This window comes from Mustela putorius, unplaced genomic scaffold (genome assembly GCF_011764305.1).
Source record: "Mustela putorius furo isolate JIRA1106 unplaced genomic scaffold, ASM1176430v1.1 tig00001419_pilon_pilon_pilon, whole genome shotgun sequence".
Taxonomy (NCBI): Eukaryota; Metazoa; Chordata; class Mammalia; order Carnivora; family Mustelidae; genus Mustela; species Mustela putorius.
In genome coordinates this window covers 169,267-189,047 of record NW_025421736.1, presented here as the reverse complement: position 1 = coordinate 189,047, position 19,781 = coordinate 169,267, and the positions used below count along the sequence as shown (strand labels likewise).

General features: G+C 55.3%; 1 protein-coding gene across 1 annotated transcript; it reads left to right on the top strand.

The window, feature by feature from the left end:
• Positions 1-5,613: 5,613 nt before the first annotated feature.
• MAPK8IP2 (mitogen-activated protein kinase 8 interacting protein 2) lies at positions 5,614-16,449 on the top strand. The gene is made up of 12 exons (XM_004775344.2): positions 5,614-6,055; positions 7,040-7,145; positions 8,855-9,148; positions 9,299-9,392; positions 9,491-10,723; positions 11,052-11,127; positions 11,261-11,433; positions 11,527-11,636; positions 12,357-12,461; positions 12,594-12,664; positions 15,264-15,362; positions 15,709-16,449. Exons 1-12 carry the CDS (start codon positions 5,991-5,993, stop codon positions 15,779-15,781), a joined length of 2,499 nt encoding a protein of 832 aa, XP_004775401.1. The 5' UTR covers positions 5,614-5,990; the 3' UTR covers positions 15,782-16,449.
• The last annotated feature ends 3,332 nt before the right edge of the window (positions 16,450-19,781 follow it).

Here is a 19,781-nt window from a genome sequence, read left to right as displayed (position 1 = left end):
GGAGTCTTCTCCTAGAGCCTTTGGAGAGAGCGTGATCCTACTAACATGTTAATTTGGGGCTTTTAGCCTTCAGAAATGTGAGAGAAGGCACTAATTTTGTGGTACTTCTTAATGGTAGCCCTAGGAAACAAATATGTACCCTTTGAGATGTAGAAGACAGAGACAAGTCAAAGAGCCTGCTCAAGGAGGAGAATTTAATAAGAAACCAATCCTCTACAAAGCTTGTACTTCAAAGAGTTAAATTATAAGCGTGAATGAAAGATATACTCTGTCCTTTGGGGACTGCAAAGAAAGTTGTTTTAAATTTGGGGCAAAATGGAGTGTGTGTATGTGAGAGAGAGAGAAAGAGAGAGAGAGAGAGAGAAAGAGAATCAGAGATAGAGATAGAGAGACAGAGGCTGAAAATTTAGAATAAGAAGCTGGCCTCATATAAGTTGGCAATTCCAATTCATATGGTCAGGGTGGTCCAAGAAACCTTCAGTGGGACACTGAATGTAGAATGGTCTTGGTAATTCTCATAGGAGCCTGGTAGAAGCAAACACAAATTGTCTCTGATACCTACCTTTTTCCTAGACCACAGAGTTTCCCATAAATACAATCCCAGAGCTAATGAGCATTCTAAGGTAAAGAAAAAACAAAACGCAAGAATTAAACAGCAAGATAATGAGGAATCACGAGACAAACCAACAGTAGTCATAGACATTATTTCAGGTAATAGAATTATCAAATGCATTATAAAAGGCTTATGTTCAATATAATTTAAGTAATAAAAGGCAAGGTTGAAAATATGTGTAGAAACTATGAAGAATAATCAAACATTTTGGAAAGAAGCTCCAGACGGAAGTTCTAAAATGAAAGTTTTAATTTAATTGAGTGTCACTTGAATTTTAATTTCAACTAAATTTAAAACTCTGTGCTCAGCTTTAGCAGCAGATAATAAGCAGCTGAAGAGAGAATTTATGAAGTAAAGTGTGAATAAACTATCCTGAATATTGCCTGGAAAGATGTAGAGATGGAGAGCGTGAAAAAGATGCTAAGAGCTATGGAGGCTGAAACGAGGAGGTCCAGAGGGTCTGAGTGGCGTCCCAGAGGGAGAAGAGAGGGGGCAGGGGAGGCAGTGTTCCAGGGGATACTGGCTGTGAAATCTCCAAACTGATGAAACAATACAGAGAAATCTGCACAGTTGAGTAACTCAGTAAACCTCAGGCAGAAAAGAAAAGAAAAAGAAAAACCCATAATCCTAGATACACTGTATTGAAACTTCAGAAGACCAAAGACAAAGGAAAGAGTCCTAAATGCAGCCGGAGAATAAAGATAAATGACTATCAAGGGAATGGCAGACTGAAGGTGACTTCTCATGGCAACAAGGCGATTCAGGGAAGACAGAAGAGTGACATCTTTGCATTGATGACGGCAACTAATTATCTGACCTAGAATTCTATATCCAGTAAAAATATCTTTCAGGAGTTGAGCAAAATAAAGACATTCTTAGAAAAATAGAGAGTTTATCTCCTAGAGCTCTCAAAAAGAAAATGCTAAAGTATATACTTCAGGGCCACTGGCGGGGGTGGGGGGGTTCAGGATGTTAAGTGGCTGCCTTCAGCTCAGGTCATGGATCCAGGGTCCCTGGATCGAGTCCCACATCTGTCTCCTTGCTCAGCAGGGAGCCAACTTCTCCCTCTGCCTGCTACTATCCCTGCTTGTGCTTGCTCTCCCTCCAAAAAATAAAATAAAAAAATAAAGAACTCCCTTTAACATTAAAAAAGAATGTATTTCAGACAAAAGCAAAGTGGTATCACAGGAAGGTCTGAAATAGGAAGAATGAAGACATAGGAAGAGGTTAACATTTGGATGAATCTAAGTAAACAGTGTTTAAAGCAAAAATTAACAAGGCCTTATGTGTCCTTAAAAGGAAAATTAAAATGCATAATAGAATTTAAATTGGGACAGGACTTAATCCAGTTAGAGTGTTCCAGGTTCTTTATATTGTTCAGGAAGAGGGTAGAGACAGCAATTCACTTCAGGCTTTGTTAAGTTTAACCGGGGTGTCATAAGTAGGAGGGTGCCTGAGTTCAGATTCTTTTAAAAATAGTGGTGGGACAAAGGTTTAAGTACAAGTAGCTGATCTACTTAGGCTTGGGACTGCTTTGATCAGTAGGTATAGCAAAATTGATGCCATATGACTTTCAAAGCTATATCAGAAAAGCCATGCAGTTTCTGCCTGGCCCTCCTAGGATACTCACTCTGGAGGAAGCCAGCCATCTTGTAACAAGTCCCACCACCCTGAGACTACCATGTGTAGATGCTGGTTGACATCTCTAGCTGAGCTCTCCATCAACAGTCACCATCTGCTGCCGGCTTTGTGAGTGAGCCCTCTTGAACATCCAGGCTAGCCAATTTCTGACTGTAACCACACCATGCAAGAAGCCCCAGTCAAGGACTTTCAAATCCCAAATTTATGATCAGGAAACTCTAAGCAGAGTAAAATGATTGTCTTAATCCAATAAACTTTGTGGTAATCTTCTACATAGCAAAAGTAGTTGGAACAGGTTTCCTATTAGGTCAAGGAATTGTGGGTGTCATGGTGACACAGTAATAAAGCAAGAAAAACAGGAGGTGATGTTGGAGAACTGGATGCTTAAAATCAAAATTGAGGAGGTGGTGAATTTATCGGTTATGACACCATTCCTAGTAAGTATGGCTTTTAAGCTTTTCATCATCATTATATATAGTTTTAGCCACTGGCATTTTACTGTTTTGTGTGACTTCTATGCTGAATAGAATAAAAGATTAGTATATATTTATTTATTTTCTTTCTTTTTTTAAAAAAAGATTTATTTATTTATTTGAGAGAGAGCACACACACACATGAGTGAGAGGCAGAGGGAGAGAGAGAGAAGAACTCAAGCAGACTCTGTGCTGAGCATGGAGCCCGACATGGGGCTCTAGTTCCATAACCCTGAGGTCCATGACCTGAGCTGAAACCAAGACTCAGATGTTCAACTGACTGAGCTCCCCCAACACCCTGCATTTACTTATATTCTGATATATGAGAAAATTGTCAGAAAATGTCCTCTGACTGTTTAGAATTGATCTGTGACTGGGATTGCTGAAACGCAAGCTCTGTTGCTATTTCAGTTTTCCCATATAAGTCCAATCAGTTCTGTGTTTTGTACTAGCTGCCCATTCCATTAGTGGACTTTAGAGAAAGCCAAATTATTAAAGTGCTGGAAAGGGAAGGAAAAGAAGTCTGGAAGGACAGTGACAATAGGTGATGAGGAAGTCAAGAGGAAAACCAATAATAGTGCAAAGGGTCCACAAGCTGAGGGAGGGGAGAGCTTCAAGGAAGGGTTGGTCAGGTCCCTGGGGATCTTTCATTCATACAAATATGCTATGAGAATCACGTGAGGTAACACATGTAAATTTGATGAAATGTGGGGACATGTAAGGATCATAAACCCCTTCCACAGATTGTGCCTTTTCATCAATGTATCCCTGAGTTGAGAAGAGCAGAGTCCTGAGAGCTTGGGAGCAAATGGGTCCTAGTGCGAGGAGCATGGGGAGGAGGAACATTGAATGACCATGATGAGGAGCTAAAGCCCATGCCTGGAGCTTTACATGCATTATCTCATGTGATCCTCATAGCATCAGTGTACAGTTGAAGAAACTGGGGTCCATAGGATTGAGTAAATTGCCTGTGTTCAGAAAATTGATCACAAGATAAAGATTGGTACCACAATCTCTCAGACCCTAAGGCTTATGACCTTCCATTTGTATTCTGGGGACAGACAGAAGACTTCAGAGGTAAAACTGGGCATGGAAACCCTGACCTCATGACATTTATACTCCTGGAATCTGGAGGCAAATCATCTGGTAAGTGGGAGGAAAAGAAGGGAAGAGTCTTGAAGAGGATTGCGGGAATGATAACTTGAGGTGGGATTTAGAAATATAAGGCTTCATTCAAAGTTGGTGCAATTCCAGGAAAAGGTAAATCCTGACACTTTTTGTGGGAGAGGTCACTAGAATTGAAACAGTCAAAGACTGTTGGCTGGTCAGAAGTCAAGGAATTGACTTACCAGGGTGTTGGATGGGTCATTTATGTGGATGTCCAAGTTAGCCAGTGTGACGACAAGACAGGATTGAAAGGAAATCTGGGAAGTGGGGGTAGAAACTCTTTGTGAATTCTAGAGAGTGATCTGGATTTTTGTGGGGGAGTTTTTAGTATGGGGGTAGTCAGGGAGTTTTTAGTATGTCCAGAGTCCCTGAAACTCAGAAATGGGGACTGTTCTTAGTGCTCCTAAAATTGAAAAGACAGCATGACAAGGATTTAATGCTCCAGACCTGGTAAAGTCCTTAAGTCCTCTCATTCATTTGTTTCTTCATTCACATATTTGCTGGGCACCTGCTGTGTTCTAGGATCCAACTGGCTTGGAGGTACAAAGAGAGTTAAGATAGTGTATCTGCTGTCTTGCAGCTCTCATTCATTAGCGAGGATAACATAAACTATTAAGTACCATTCTTAGAAAAATACCGTAACTGAGACAAATGTAAACTGTGGTTAGGGCACAAAATAGGGCACAATTTGACCTTGGCTATAGCCCTTCTATCTCAAAGAAAAGAATGATGTTGTCCTTCCCAACATGCATGAGCTCCTTCTGCCTTGTGGTTTCCAGGCATTAATCAAGTGCTTCATCTTTCGCACAGATATAATTTTCCACAGAAGTAGGAAATTTCAGGGCACATAATTTCCATCGGGGGGTAGTTTAAGGATAGTTTCATTGCACTCTTGTTGAAAATCCAGCCTCCTTCTTTAGCCAAATCTTCTCCACAATGCCCCCCTAATCTGCCCTTCCAACCCGACTTTATCAACTGTACTCACAACACTGATCTGCCCTCTCCCACCCCAGTGCCTGCTGACCCTGATCTAATCTAACTCCTCCAGCTGGATTTCAACCATCGCTCTCCCCACGCAGCTCCATTTCAAGTCAGAAAGTCAGAATATGTCAGTCTCCTGAACAGTGCCAATCACATAGTTGGTGCTCAAGAAACAGTTTTTCCAATTGAATGAACATAGCCTCAGGGTTATCACCCAATGCGCATCAGTACCTCTGTCCAGCCTGCGTAGTCTGTACTGTGCACTGAAAGTTCAGTACCGAACTGAAAGTTCAACCCGCAACCTCTGTAGGATCAACTTGGAATCCAGCCGGATCAGCATTCCCTGGTCAGATGTCTCTGTCCAGCACGGATCAGCACCCTCTGGGAGAACAGCTCCTTCAGCCGCGATCAGCACGTTTTAGCGAGACGTCTCCGTCGGCCCAATCAGCACCCAGAGGCGGACAGCTCCCAGCCCTGCGTGGGTCTGGATCCGCCCCCAGGCCCAGGCTTGGGACCCCAACTCTTGAGGTTCTTCCGGACGCCAGCGCAACTCCGGGCGGCGCCCGCCCTTCCACGAGCCCCTCCCCCTCCCAGCGAACCAGTGGTCCGTGGACCCGGACCGCGGCCGTCCTCCGACGTCCCCCCGCAGCTTTCAAACCGAAGGCTCTCCCTCTCCGCCCGCCCCCCCCCCCCCGCCCCGCAGACCCTCCTGTACACGAACTGATCTCGCCCCCACCCTGCCGCCAACCCGCTTCTCACCTCCCCACCCCCCGGAAAAACCAAAGCCGACCGTTCCCGAACCAGAGCCTCTCCGTCAAACCATCTTCTCTCCTCCAACCAGCTTCCCCGCCAGCCCCCTCCCTCCCTCCGCTGTCCCCTCCCTCCGCTCCCGGATCCTCCCTCTCCTCTCCCCTCCCCTGCGGCGCCGCCGCTCGCCTGCCGCGGTGTCCTGGCAGGGTGTCGAGGTGTGTCGGCGGGCGGGGTGTCGCAGGGCGTGTCACGAGGTGACTCGGGGAGGGCTGAAGACCGAGAGAGGGAGCGACGAAGGGCGAGCGGGGCCGTCGCTCCGCGCACCCCTCCCCCCGCCGCAGTCGGCAGGCCTTTCCCCGGAGAAGATGGCGGATCGGGCGGAGATGTTTTCTCTTTCCACCTTTCATTCGCTGTCGCCGCCAGGCTGCAGGTACGCACTCGGGCGCCCCGGGCTTTGGCAGGCCCTTATCTTCCCGCAACCCCCTCCCCGACCCAGTCCCCAGCCTCCTCCGACCCGGCCCTGCCACCCCACCCCCATCGCCTTTGGGGACCCAAGCCCCAGTCTCCTCTCTGTTCCCAAGGCCTCTGACTCCTGCTCCCCATCCTCCTTCCCTGCAGGGTCTCTAATTTTGTCCTATTCTCGTCCCCCCTTTCCAGCCCTAATGACCCCCCCCCATCCCGCTGGGATCCAGTGCCGCACCCAGCCTGGGCAGCTGACCCATCAAGGGTGGAGGACCTGGGCTGAGCCTCTGACCCGGCAGCCTGTGTGGGCAGGACACTGAGCCACCTTCTGTGCTTGGCAGTGTCCTTTTGGCCTTGTTGGGCCTGTCTTTGGTAAAGGCCTGTCTTGGCCTGTAGGGCTCAGGGAGGGAGAGAGTTGAAATCAAGCCTGCAGCCCTTGGGGGAAGGGGCTGAGGTGGAGAGAGGATTGGATCCCTGGGTGTAGACCTGTCTCGGGGAGGAGCGGGGAGACAAAGTGGCTAGTAGACTCTGTTCGCTGAGCAGGCCTACCTGCCCCCCCCCCCAGCTGCCACTGCAGCTTCAGCTCTCCCTCCCCCAACTCTGCTCAGCCGACTCCTCTGAGGCTGAAGCTGTGACCCAGGGGAGCAGGGAGGAGAGGCTGCTGGCTCTCCAAGAGAGAGGAGGAGTGGGAGGAGGGTTGAGGGGAAAGAGGCTCCTCTGGGCTGGTCATGGCTCAGATTGTGGGGGAAATCTGTTGAAGAGCACAGCCTGGGGCTCAAGGTGATGGCAGTATGCGGCTCTGGGAGTTGGGTTTTCTGGAGACCATTGGGCCTAGCAGCTGGGGGGGGGGGGTCCCTCCATAGGGCCAGCATCCAGGCAGGGAGGGAGTCCAGAGTTTATGGCTCTCTAGGGAGCCCTGTCGTTGCTCTCTGACCATGGTCTCCTCTCCCAGGCCTCCCCAGGACATAAGCCTGGAAGAATTTGATGATGAGGACCTGTCTGAGATCACCGATGACTGTGGCCTGGGCCTCAGCTATGATTCGGACCACTGCGAGAAGGTGGGCAAGGGGCTGGGGGACTGGAAGCCTTTCGAGGGAGAGCCTCACTCTGGCTCTGTTTACTGTTCACTTGGAGTTTTCGTGTGGGTCTGAGCTCAGCCTTGAAATAAGAAACCCTCTGATTGTCTCCTCCCTGTGGGCCTCCTGGCTCAGGGTCTTCCTGATATCAAACCTTTCTTTTTTCAGACTGTACACCCTCCACAGAGGGCTGTCCTCAGCATTCCTCTCCTGGCCCCTGTCACTGGGCTAGCTTGGGGGAGGGGAGGTATGCCTTCAGTCCTCAGACCATGTTTTAGGAAGACCCCGCCCCTTCCTGCTGTCTCCCTCCCAGCCCTGTCCCCACCTCTCCTGCCTCCTCTGCCTTGTGTCTCCACCCCTGGTATCTTTTCTCTCCCCATCTCCGGCTTCTTCTCCACCCCCTCCCTGTCTCTCCATGTTTCTGTTTTCATTCATTCAAAAACATTTCTGAGGAACCGCCATGTGGCAAGTACTGGGGATTCCGGGTGTGTGGAAGGAGAATGGGGCAAGTGTTGCCCTTGTCCTTGGGAGCTTGTAAGTCAGTAGGGGAGAAAGACATGTCAGAGGCACTGGCTGGCTGGCTGAATATCAAGGACTGAGTTCCAAGGAATGGGAGCACACTAGGGACAATGAAAGGGGTGGGGACCCAACAGACACTGAGGCCTTCCGGGAGACTTTCCAGGGGAAATGGCACCCAACCTTGCCCTTGGGGAAGACTGGATGGAGCTGGGCGGATAAGGGAGGCGGGGATTTGCTGGCAAAGCTATCAAGTGTGTCAAAGGCCCTGAGGTTGGTGCAGGCTTGGTGAATCCTGGGTTGTCTTCATGCACTCCAATGAGTATCTGTAGGCTAAGTCCTGTTCTCAAGGTGGGATATGTTGGTACACAATATGGACATGGGCCTGTCTGGTGGAGCTTGCAGCCTGTGGGGGGGAGGGGGGTGCAGCAGAATACAGGGATTGTGAATTGGGTTAAAATGCCATGAAGGAAGGAGTGCTGGTGTCAGATGTGATGGGCTTTGGAGATAACATAGGGTGGCATGTGGATTGAAGCTACCCTGAGAAGATCTGTTCCTTAAGCTTAGGAGTTTGAGCTCTTACCAAGAACAGGAATGATCTTTTTGTATCTTAAGCAGATTTTTAAAAAAAAAAATATTTTATTTATTTATTTGAGAGAGAGAAAGAGAGAGAATGAGCATGAGAGGAGAGAGATCAGCGGGAAAAGCAGACTCCCTGCTGAGAAGGGAGTCCGATGCGGGACTCGATCCCAGGACTCCAGGATCATGACCTGAGCCGAAGGCAGTCGCGTAACCAACTGAGCCACCCAGGTGCCCCTTAAGCAGATTTTTAAAAGAAGGTTTTTTTTGTTTATTCATCTTAGAGAGACAGCAAGTGAGAGCATGAGCAGGGGGAGGGGCAGAGGGATCGGGAGAAGCAGACTCCCCACTGAGCTGAAAGCCTGGGACAGACACATGGATCATGACCCCCGAGGAAGGTACACTCTTAACTGACTGAACCATCCAGGTGCCCCCTAAGCAGATTTTTAAAAAAACTGCTCAGTTGGTGGGGAGCAGAGTGAACTGGAGTCTTCTCTCCCTTAATTCATAGCTTCTGCTTTCCCCTGTCCTGGGATTTGGAACCCCAAGTCACTGTTGAGCTCTGGCCCAGCTCTGCCTGTCCCCCCTTCTTGCAGGACAGTCTCTCCCTAGGACGCTCGGAGCAGCCGCACCCCATCTGCTCCTTCCAGGATGACTTCCAGGAGTTTGAGATGATCGATGACAATGAAGAGGAGGAGGAGGAAGAGGAGGAGGATGAGGAGGAGGAAGAGGAGGAGGAGGAAGAGGAGGAAGGTGAAGGGGAGGGCAAGGAGGCAGGAGGCCCTGTGTCGGAGGCCCCTGCCCCAGAGACCCTGATCCCTTCCCCCTCCGTGGATGAACCCCACAAGAACCGGCCCACCACTCTCCATCTGACTACGCTGGGAGCTCAGGTGAGCATCCAGACCCACCCACAACATCCTGGAGTTAACCTGGGTTTTTAGCATCTGGGACTCTGCTGCCCATGGCAGCCTGTCCTACCCCTGAAAGCTGGAGACCCCCCTCAGCGCTGCTTTCTTATGGCTCTCCCACCCCACCCCCAGGACTCCCTGAACAACAATGGAGGCTTTGCCCCAGTGCCTCCAGCTTCCTGGCAGGAGACAGTGCTGCGCTCCCCTCCCCAAGAGCCCCTCAGAGGTGAGCAGAGTGGTGGTGCTGGTGGTGGGGTCAGAGCAGGCAAGGGGAAGAGGAAGGGGGCCGAGTGGGCTTGCTGATACATAATCCCTGCTCTGCAGAGTCGCCGGCGTCCCTCCAGCCCGCAGACGCCAGCCCGCGCGGGGCGCAGTCCCCTGTGCGCCTGGGTTGCGATTGTGAAGGGAACCGACCGGCCGCGGGTGCCCCTGCGCCCTGTGGAGCCTCGCCCTCTTCGGATCCTGGCATCGAGGCCGACCTGGGAAGCCGCTCCAGCGGGGGCCGAGGTGGCCGGCGCAGCAGCCAGGAGCTGTCCTCGCCGGGCTCCGACTCGGAGGACGCGGGGGGTGCGCGCCTGGGGCGCATGATTTCGTCCATCTCAGAGACGGAGCTGGAGCTGAGCAGCGACGGCGGCAGCAGCAGCAGCGGCCGTTCCTCGCACCTCACCAACTCCATCGAGGAGGCCTCATCGCCTGCCTCCGAGCCTGAGCCCGAGCCCGAGCCTGAGGCCCCCTGTGAGCCCCCGCGTCGCCCCGCCTTCCTGCCCGTGGGCCCCGACGACACCAATAGCGAGTACGAATCAGGGTCCGAGTCTGAGCCCGACCTCAGCGAGGACGCCGACTCGCCCTGGCTGCTCAGCAACCTCGTGAGCCGCATGATCTCCGAGGGCTCCTCGCCCATCCGCTGCCCCGGCCAGTGCCTGTCTCCCGCGTCCCGTCCTTCCGGGGAGGCCGCGTCGCCCGCCGACGGGGCCACCGAGGGCTCGGAAGCGCCTGCAGGGCGGGGCGGCGTGGAGCTGGTGGACATGGAGACGCTGTGCGGGCCGCCACCCCCGGCGCCCTCCGCCCCTCGGCCCGGCCCCGCCCAGCCCGGGCCCTGCCTCTTCCTCAGCAACCCCACGCGCGACACCATCACGCCGTTGTGGGCTGCCGCAGGCCGCAGCGCCCGGCCGGGCCGCTCCTGTTCCGCCGCCTGCTCCGAGGAGGACGATGAGGATGAAGAGGACGAGGGCGACGCCGATGACAAGGTGGGCCCCCCTGGCGGCAGGGGCGTGGGCCCCGCCGCGCCGCTGGACGCCTCGCTGGTGTACGACGCGGTCAAGTACACGCTGGTGGTGGACGAGCACACGCAGCTGGAGCTGGTCAGCCTGCGGCGCTGCGCGGGCCTGGGGGACGACGGCTCGGAGGATAGCGGTGGCGAGGCCAGCGAGGAGGAGACGGCGGCCGCATTGCTGGGTGGTGGTCAGGGCCCGGAGGACGCCTCTCCGGACAGCCCTGACCTCACCTTCTCTAAAAAGTTCCTCAACGTCTTTGTCAACAGCACATCTCGTTCTTCGAGTGAGTGGGAGGTGGGGCAAGGGGGATGGTCCCCAGCGGGCCCCGGGTAGCCCGAGGGTCCGAGGGTGGTCAGGGCTAGGCGCTGCCCTCTTACCCAGGACCATGTGCCTGCAGCATTCCCCAGGCCCCCTGCGCAGGGTGCGCAGCGGAATGGGGAGAGCTCTTCTGCCTCCGGCCCTTGATGGGCAGGGTCTCCGTCCCTCTGGGACTCGGGACAGCCTCCACCAGACTGCTGAGGGGTGCATCGGGGAGGAACGCAGCTAGGCCTTCCAGTACTTTCCTTCCTCTGCCTCCTCAGTGTCTGTCTCTCCCTGTGTCTGTGTCTCAGGCACCGAGTCCTTTGGTCTTTTTTCCTGCTTGGTCAATGGGGAGGAGAAAGAGCAAACCCACCGGGCTGTCTTCAGGTACAGCCTTTCCCTGCTTGCTGTCCGTGATCCCCCAGCCTTGGTCCACAGACACTGTGGGACTGGGGTGGACACCACCCACTGGGTCTCCTCCCTCCCCCCCAGTGACCTCCCACCTCCCACCGGACCTCAGGTTCATCCCTCGCCATCCGGACGAGCTGGAGCTGGATGTGGACGACCCGGTGCTGGTGGAAGCCGAGGAGGATGACTTCTGGTTTCGCGGTTTCAACATGCGCACAGGGGAGCGTGGGGTCTTCCCTGCCTTCTACGCCCATGCGGTACCTGGCCCTGCCAAGGACCTGCTAGGTGAGGGCCCATCCCCAAGGGGTAGCTTGTCACCCGGGCTTCACCGCCCTCTCCGCCTGCTCTGGGCCCCTGGTGACGCCTCCCTCTCCCCAGGGAGCAAGCGGAGTCCCTGCTGGGTGGAGCGCTTCGACGTGCAGTTCCTGGGTTCTGTAGAGGTGCCCTGTCACCAGGGCAACGGCATCCTGTGTGCAGCCATGCAGAAGGTCAGTCCGGGGTCATCGGCCCCCCTCAACCCCATGGGCTGGCCCAGCCTCTGGAGGACCCGGGCCTCTGGCCGCCGAGGGTTCTGATGGTGCCTTGGGAGCCTCGGGCAGAGATCCCAGCTCTGACTAGGGTCTGGGCACACAGGCCTGGGGCAGAGCTTGGCAGGTCTCTCCCTCCCTCAAACCCTCAGTGGAACTCGGCGTGCTCTGCCGCCTGCTCTGCCCTTGCAGCTTGGTCGCCTGAAGTAGGGCCCCCACCGTCCCCCCAGCTCCACCCTTCCTGCAGTCCGTCTTCCTTTCGTCTGTAAATCAAGACCGACTCTCACACATCCTTTCCTGGGAGTCGTCTGCTCACTGGCTCGTTCACTCGGTAGACGTTTAGTGAGCCTGCCCGTCTGCTGGTCCTGTGGTCTAGTGGGGAAGCAGCAGAGGACCAGGATGGCTCTGTTGCCGAGCACTCCCATCCAGCCCACAGGGATGGACACCGAGGAGGCCAGGGCTGGGGGGCCGTGGTCATGTCTGGAGGAGCAGAAGGGAGTGGCAGGCTTAGTGCAAACAGGTGGCGAGCTGGGCCTGAGCCCGAGGAGTGGCTGAGACCACCAGTTCCTATCTTCGAGGGTTAGAGCCGAGTCTTCATCCGTAATGTGAAATGTTGCACCCAGGGGAGAGAAAGACACCCTTGCAGGGCCCTGAGGCCCTCTGCCCCCAACTTCTTCCCAGATTGCTACTGCCCGGAAGCTGACCGTCCACCTGCGTCCTCCTGCCTCCTGTGACCTCGAGATTTCCCTTCGGGGGGTGAAACTGAGTCTGAGTGGAGGCCCTGAGGTGGGAGTGCTGGGGCCTGAGGCCTGGGGGCGGCTGGGCATGGGTTAAGGCGGGAGGGGCCACTGGAGGGATATCTGGCAGGCGCCCCAGGCCCCGCGGCTAACTGGGCATGCTCGGCTGTCTCTGCTCTAGTTCCAGCACTGCAGTCACTTCTTCCAGATGAAGAACATCTCCTTCTGTGGCTGCCATCCCCGCAACAGCTGGTAAGGGCCTCACCCCCCGAGTCCCCACAAGCCCTGAGCGTTGCCTGGATACAAGCCCCCCTCCCCCACGCTGACTGCCCCACCTGCACCCACATGGCACCCAGTCTGCCCTGGGTGCAGGAGACTGGGTTCAGGCAAGCTCTCATCTGGTCTGGGTGGGGAAACAGAGACACAGGCAAGTATATGCTTGAAGCACCTGTTGGGGTCTGGCAGAAGTCTGTGTGGGGCTGTAGAGACCTGTAGAGAGTGGGGTGAGTTCTCCTGGGGCTCAGGAAGGGCACTGAGGTCCACTCTGCAAGCCTTGGAAGATAAGTCACGGGGTGGGTCTTGGCAGGGAGCCAGCTGAGCTAAGGCTGTGGGTGAGGGGCGCCAGGTGTCTTGGGGGGCAGCTCGGATGAGGCTGGAGAGACACCAGGAGTACTGGGATCCGTCACAGAGCTTGTACTCAGTCCCTTCTGCAGTGTTGTCATGGGGTGACCAGGTGGCCGAGCTGGTCCTGGCTGCCCTGTGGATGGATGGCCCCGTGTGTTCCTGCCAGAGGCCAGGTGCTGCCGAGGCTGTGCAGGGACAGTGTGCTGGGGGCACTTAGGAGGTGGAACAGGCAGGCCCAAGGCTGATGGGATGTAGAGGCTGGCCTGGAGGGAGAACCAAGGGTGATGTGCCTCCTGGGTGATGGGCAGAGAGTGACCCTTACACCTGGAGAAGGAGTGTGGAGTGAGTAGGCCCGACGTGCTGGGCATGTGGCACTCAGGTGCAGATGCAGTGCCGTCAGACCGGCCGTCTGGAGTGGGAGGGAGACACGGAGGGAAGAGAATCAGCTGGGAGCAGGTGGGTTACTGTGGTGGAGGCCAACTAGACAGGCGGAGTGAGAAGGGACAGCAGGGGGGCAGCGAGAGGACCAGAGCGGTAACCGGCTTGGGTGAGTGCACAGGCTTCCTGCCCAGCCCGGCTCCTGCCTGCTCTTCCCGGTGTCCTCGATGAAGGAAACAGGATGTCACCAGAAAGAAAGGGCCAACCAGAGGCTCGAAAAGACTTGGTGGGCTATGGGGGGAGCCGGTCATCAAGGGCAGGTTAGATGTAGGAGGGACGTGGGGACCGGAGCTGAGGCTTGTCACGGATCTGCGGTCCAGCACTTGTATCATTTGGGCATTTCTGTGGTAACGAGGGTGGGGAGAAGGGCTGTGTCTGCTGCCTGGGGCATGGGGTCAAGCCTCAGCAGGGTCAGAGCCGAACAGGGCAGCTCTGGTACTGCAAGGACTGGTCTGCATGAGGCCCGGGTAGGCAGTGGGCTGAGAACGGCTCTGGCAGGGGGCGGACAACAGAGAATCAGGCCTGGTTGCTTGAACACGGACCCAAGTGCAAGCCCATGAGAGAAAGGTGATCAGACCGGTGGGTCAGGATGGAGGGGAGGCTGTGGGGGGAGCGGACGGGACCAAGGAACTACTGTCCTGGCCCAGACCTTCCTAGTATTTGTCACTTCAGAACTCAGCCCAGTCTCTCACATAAGGAGGCGCTAACGAAATAGTGTTAGGTGAACCCTTAACGCCTCTCTTCGTCGTGAAGCAGGCAGCGATGAGGGTTGTGCTGGACTTGCAGGACCTGGATGAGGCTGGAGTATGTGGCCTGTAAGGTCCCACACCGGCTGTGTGTCCTTGAGCAAATTTCTGACCATCTCTGGGCCTCAACTCTGTCCTCTAGAGACAGTAGATCAGGGCACCTACTTCACAGGGCTGTTGGGAGGGGTATGTGGGTTAGTAGTACTAATAGTAGTAGTATTAGTAGTCATAGTACTAGTAGTACTAGTAGTTGTGCCTGGGGCTTGGTAAGCGACATCTGAGTGTTGGTGACCATAGGTGTGATTGTTTGACCACAGCGTTTGAGACAAGGCTGTCATAGATACACGAGCATGGCGTCTTGGCAGTGTCTCTGCCATGTGGATTCCCATGCTGTGGAACCACAGACCCAAGTCCAGTTGCTGTGGACTGGAGCAGCCACTGTCAGGGGAGTCTTCGGGTCTTCTGCTGCACTGCTCTAACAGGCCCTCCCTCCAGACCAGGTTTTGTTAATGTCTTAGACGAGCAGGACGGGGCAGACTCAGGAGAGGGCTGAATGAGACTGAGCTGGGGAAGTGACCCCAGCCGGTGACCGAGCCAGGGTGGGAGCTTTTTCTCCATGAGGGTTTAGCAGATTGGGGCCAATGCCCAGCCCAGCTCAGAGCTCAGATCTTGGCTGTAGAGGTGGCGGGAGCAGCCGTGGGGCTGGGCTTGGGCGACTCGCACCAGGAAGGCGGGAACGAGCCCCCACCCTGTGGCCTAGGGGCAGGCTCCGGGTGGGGGGCCCTCCCTGTCCCAGAGAAATTCACACAGGTCACTTACCCCTTGTAGGTGCCTCGCACCGTGCTTGGACTGGACCCCAAAAAGGCGCCTTCAGACCTTTAATCTGTGGGACTCACACCTTTTCCATCCCTCCTCTGTCCCTGAGCCCTCTGTTCCTGACTCTTGTCTCTGGGTCCCTGGGGGCCGGTGGGGAGGACCCAGCGGTGTGGTGTGGGTTGGTGCTCTGACGCCCCCCACCCACACCAACCCCCCCTCCCCCGCAGCTATTTCGGCTTCATCACCAAACACCCTCTGCTGAGCCGCTTCGCCTGCCACGTCTTCGTCTCCCAGGAGTCCATGAGGCCCGTGGCCCAGAGCGTGGGGTGAGTGGGGTGGGGAGTGCCCGGGTGGGAGCTCAGGGCTGGGAAGACGGGCAGGAGGTGGGGCCTGGGAGCAGACAGGGTGGGGAGGAGAGTGTGGGTGGGAGGGAGGGGGACCGAGGGTCCGGAGTGGGTGGCAAGCACATTTGAAGACTTGGGGCAGGAGGGGTGTTCTTGGGACGGGAGGGACACAGTTCCCCGAGCGTGTGCTCAGCAGGCCCCAGGGCGGAGGAGTGGGGTCTGGGGATGAGGGGCGCGCCCCGGGGGTGAGGAGGGAGAGCTGCGGGCGGGGGGCAGGGGCGGCTTCGGGGGGCCCGCATGGCTGGTAGACCCTCTCCCTGCCCCCCAGCCGCGCCTTCCTGGAGTACTACCAGCAGCACCTGGAGTACGCCTGCCCCACAGAGGACATCTATCTGGAGTAGCCGCCCGCCGCCCTCCTGCTGCAGGGGCCGCCGGGCTGGGCGCCTCTCCAGAAGCCACCGCGGCTTTGGCAAGAACTGGATTGGGGGCGCGTGGGAACCGACGTCGGGGAGTTTCCTCCGTGCTCCCCAGGGGCCGCAGGAGAGAGGAGTCCTCTCCACTTTCCCTCTGACCCGTTCTTTCTCTCTGTGTCCCCCTCTTCCACCCCTTGATCTCCTCCTAGCTCCTTGTTTCTGTCTCTGCCCCTCTCTGTGCCTGCAAACCCTCGCCCTCTGCTCTTTACTTGGGGTCAGAACTGGGAGGGTCGTAGAGGAAGCCGAGACTCGAGGTGGCTGGTGGCACCAGGCTCCCAGGCCACCCCCTCCTGCCCCTCCCCTGTGATTTATAAAGGAATTTTAATTTTTATAGTGAATCTCAAAGGATTACCCCATCCTTGACCACAGGGATAAAGAGAGGGACCCCCATACTGCCCCACATGGAGCTCGGGGGAAGCAGGGAAGGGCCCCCCAGAAGGGCCCTGGGGGAGATTAGAGGTAGCTCTTGATGCTAACCCCGAGCCCGCAGATGCTGGGAGGGGGTGCGCACCCCGGCCCTGGCCACACCAGCGTCCGCTTTGCCGCTGCAAACACTCCCTGCAGTCTAGCGCCTCAATAAACTCTGCTTGGTGTGACACTGGCTGTTTCTGGTGGGGGGCCCAGCTCGGGGGCCGGGGGTCCAGGAGCTACCCTTGCTTGTGTTGGAACCGTGAGAAGATTTAGCCCTGCAGTGCTCTCCGAGGTCATGCCACAGGCTCCCTGGGGATTGTCCCAAGATGTACTTGATCTGCGTGCATCTCAGCAGGGTCACTGAGGCGAGAGAGGAGGGGCTGTGGTCACTCTCAGTGTTCCTTCCGGAACGGCTGGGGAGCCGGTCGGGCTCAGATCAGCGTGTGCGTGTGCTCATGGGTGTTTATGCACGCGTGTGAGTGAGAAAGAAGGGGTTAGTCTGCTCAGATCTTAAAAGATTCTCCACAGAAAGCCAGAAGAGAGGAGGTGGCTCTTTTTCCTGATGCCTCTAGGTGGTTGTAGGGACTGTCTAACAGAGAACGGGATTTGCTGGCTCTGGGGCCCCAGGGGAGCCCTGGCTCTCGGGTGCTGAGGTCAGCGTGGTGGGCCTTTCTGAGGGCCTTTCTGGGTCCTCCCTGCAGAGCCTGGGACCAGTGCAGCCCTGGGAAGACCACAGGTAAAGGTTATGAAATGTGAGCAAAAGGACAGATTCACTACATATGAATTTTAAACTACTATCTATAAAAATCACACGCCTCTCCACAAATTGAGTTGATAAATGCCCCAGACCTTTGGCACGTGGACAGCCCCAGCAGCAGAACGGGGACCTGGACCAGTCTTAATGGACGCGCAGCTGGTAAGCCGGCACGCCGGAACCTTCCAAGGCTGCTGTCAAGAACACGAAGCAGAATGTCTGTGAAGACTTTGCTACTGACTGAAGCTGGAAGAGGCAGAGAGTGCTCCGTGTGTCTGTTTGAGACGTGCACCCCTCTGCGCCTGGCAGGGAGCCTGGGCCTCGGACCCCTCTGCTGTGTCACCGTCGGGACCCAGCGCCCACCAGCTCCCTCTGCTCTGCCTTCGCTGTCAGGCAGGAGTTCTTCACGCCGTGCCACGGCCCTCGTCCGTCTCGGGAAGTCACCACATGCCTGCTCGCACCCTCACCTCAGCGCCTCCGGCTCCCCCGGGTTCTCTGCATCATTAACGTTGCCCCGCAGCTGGCCCTTCAGCTCAGCTGCTGGACAAGCCCCAGTCCCTTTCCCTGGAACAGCTCCCTCTCAGTAGGACCCTTCCCATATCGCTCACCTTCCTTCCACCTCTTTGACCTTGCTTGTGCCTCCCTCTCGTCCCCTTTCCAACTGCTCCTTGGATCCTAGGGTTTCCTCCAGCTCAGCTGTCTTGCAGACCCCGTCCCTGGCTCCATCCTGGGTCCTCCCTGGCTTCTTGGCTCAGTTGTCTGCGTGCGTTGACTCACCACCCCCAGCTGACCTCCAGGCCACTCCTTCCACCAGTCAGGGGGCCTGTGCTTTGCAAAGTTTCAAGATTGTAATGACGCTGCTGTGAGCCCTGAGGTGCAGAGGGCCTGAGCGGCTCTGAGGGGCCACGACGTTTCAGACGCACGTGAGCCTTCCCTGCCTGCTCCTGTTCAGCGATGCTCTGGGTTTTCCGGTTTCTTCTCCAGCGTCTCAACTGGAGTTGCCCTAGATCCCCATGGCTGCCACCTCCATCCCTACCCCGTCACTCCTATGTCTGCCCCTTCACACACACAGCCCTCCCGTCAAACCACCTTGATTTTCCTACGTCTTTGTGCATCAAAAGCCTCCTCCAGGAACCCGGCCTCAGCCTGCGTCCGAGAACCCACTTGCCCCCCATGTCCAAGAACCCACCTGGCCCTCCAGCCAGATGAGTTTTTATTTTTATTTATTTTTTAAAGATTTTATTTATTTATTTGACAGAGAAAGATCACAAGTAGGCAGGCAGAGAGAGAGCAGGAAGCAGGCTCCCTGCTGAGCGGAGAGCCCAATGCGGGACTCCATCCCAGGACCCTGAGATCATGACCTGAGCCGAAGGCAGCGGTTTAACCCACTGAGACCCCCAGGTGCCCCCTAGATGAGTTTTTAAACAGAAACTGGAGCAGGCACTCTCTCTCTCTTTTTTTAAATTTAATTTGATTTTTTTTCAGTGTTCCAGGAGTCATTGTGTATGCACCACACCCAGGGCTCCATGCAATCTGTGCCCTCCTTAAAACCCACCAGCAGACTCACCCAACCCCCCCACCCCCGCCCCTCCAAAACTCTCAGAGTTTTTTTCTCAGAGTCCACAGTCTCTCATGGTTCCTCTCATGGTTCCTCTCCCCCTCTGATTTCCCCCAACTCCCTTCTCTTCTCCGTCTCCCCATGTCCTCCGTGTTATTCCTTATGCTCCACAAGTAAGTGAGACCATATGATAACTGACTCTCTTGGGCACTGTCCCTCTTAAACTCCACAGTGGCTCCCCACTGGGTCGGCTAGTCCCTGCCCCTCTCAAGAACCCCCTCCCTCCACCCTATTTCTGCCCTAGAACCTCTGAGCACCCCAAGGGCAGCCGCTGTCCTCTGTGTGTTGCTGGGTGGCCTATCCTCCTCCTGGTCGCTGGGGGGCTGGAGCCCGGGAGCTGGGTAACCCTAACCCTGGCAGAGGCTGTGGGAGACGAGCCCGAGAGAGCAGGGGTGCAGCTGCTGCCCTCGCCCTGGAGCTCAGTGCAGGGCTTGGGCACATGTATTGATGCCTGCCAACCCCCCCATGGACGTGAGCAAGTCTCTAGCATCAGGACTCTGATCTCCGGAGACCTGGCTAAGGAGAGCATCCTGAATTAAAACGTCTATACACATTCTTGTTTAAAATATTGAAAGAGTAAAAATAATCCAAATTTTGACCAACTAAAGGTATATTGACTTAATTGAAATATTGGACAGATATGAAGAAAAGTAATATGGAAAACAGTCATGCTATTATGGGGAAATGTGCAGGCCCTGCGCTAGACACTAGGTGAGCATGAGGAAGGCCGGCAGCCTTTGTTCCCCAGCTGTTCTCCTGCACGAACATCTCTTCATCCTTACCTGTACTGTAGGTGCCCGTGAGAGACCCCCCAAATGCAAATAGAAACATCCCCAGAAAAACCAAGAATTAAAAAAATTGCATTATTTAACTGCAAGCAAAACAAGGTTATTTGACCACAAGAAAAGTACCCATCTGAGGACTCTGGTGAGACGCGCACAAACTTGCCCTCCGGACAGGCTGAGATCAGAGCTCGGGCACGTCGGTGCTCATCACCATTCTCAAAAACACCGTACAAAATAGGATTTGTCTTTTTAAAGTTTTGTCTTTTCCATTATAAAGAGCTCATGGTCATTGTGGGAATTTTGGGAGGGGCAGAAAATGGGAGGTAAAAAAAAAAAATTCTTATAGCAACTCAAAGACAA

Coding starts and splice junctions, on each gene's coding strand:
- MAPK8IP2 (XM_004775344.2), top strand. CDS start 5,991: ATGGCGGATCGGGCGGAGATGTTTTCTCTTTCCACCTTTCATTCGCTG. Junction 11,128..11,260: donor ACCCACCGGGCTGTCTTCAG/GTACAGCCTTTC, acceptor ACCGGACCTCAG/GTTCATCCCTCGCCATCCGG. Junction 11,637..12,356: donor TGTGTGCAGCCATGCAGAAG/GTCAGTCCGGGG, acceptor ACTTCTTCCCAG/ATTGCTACTGCCCGGAAGCT.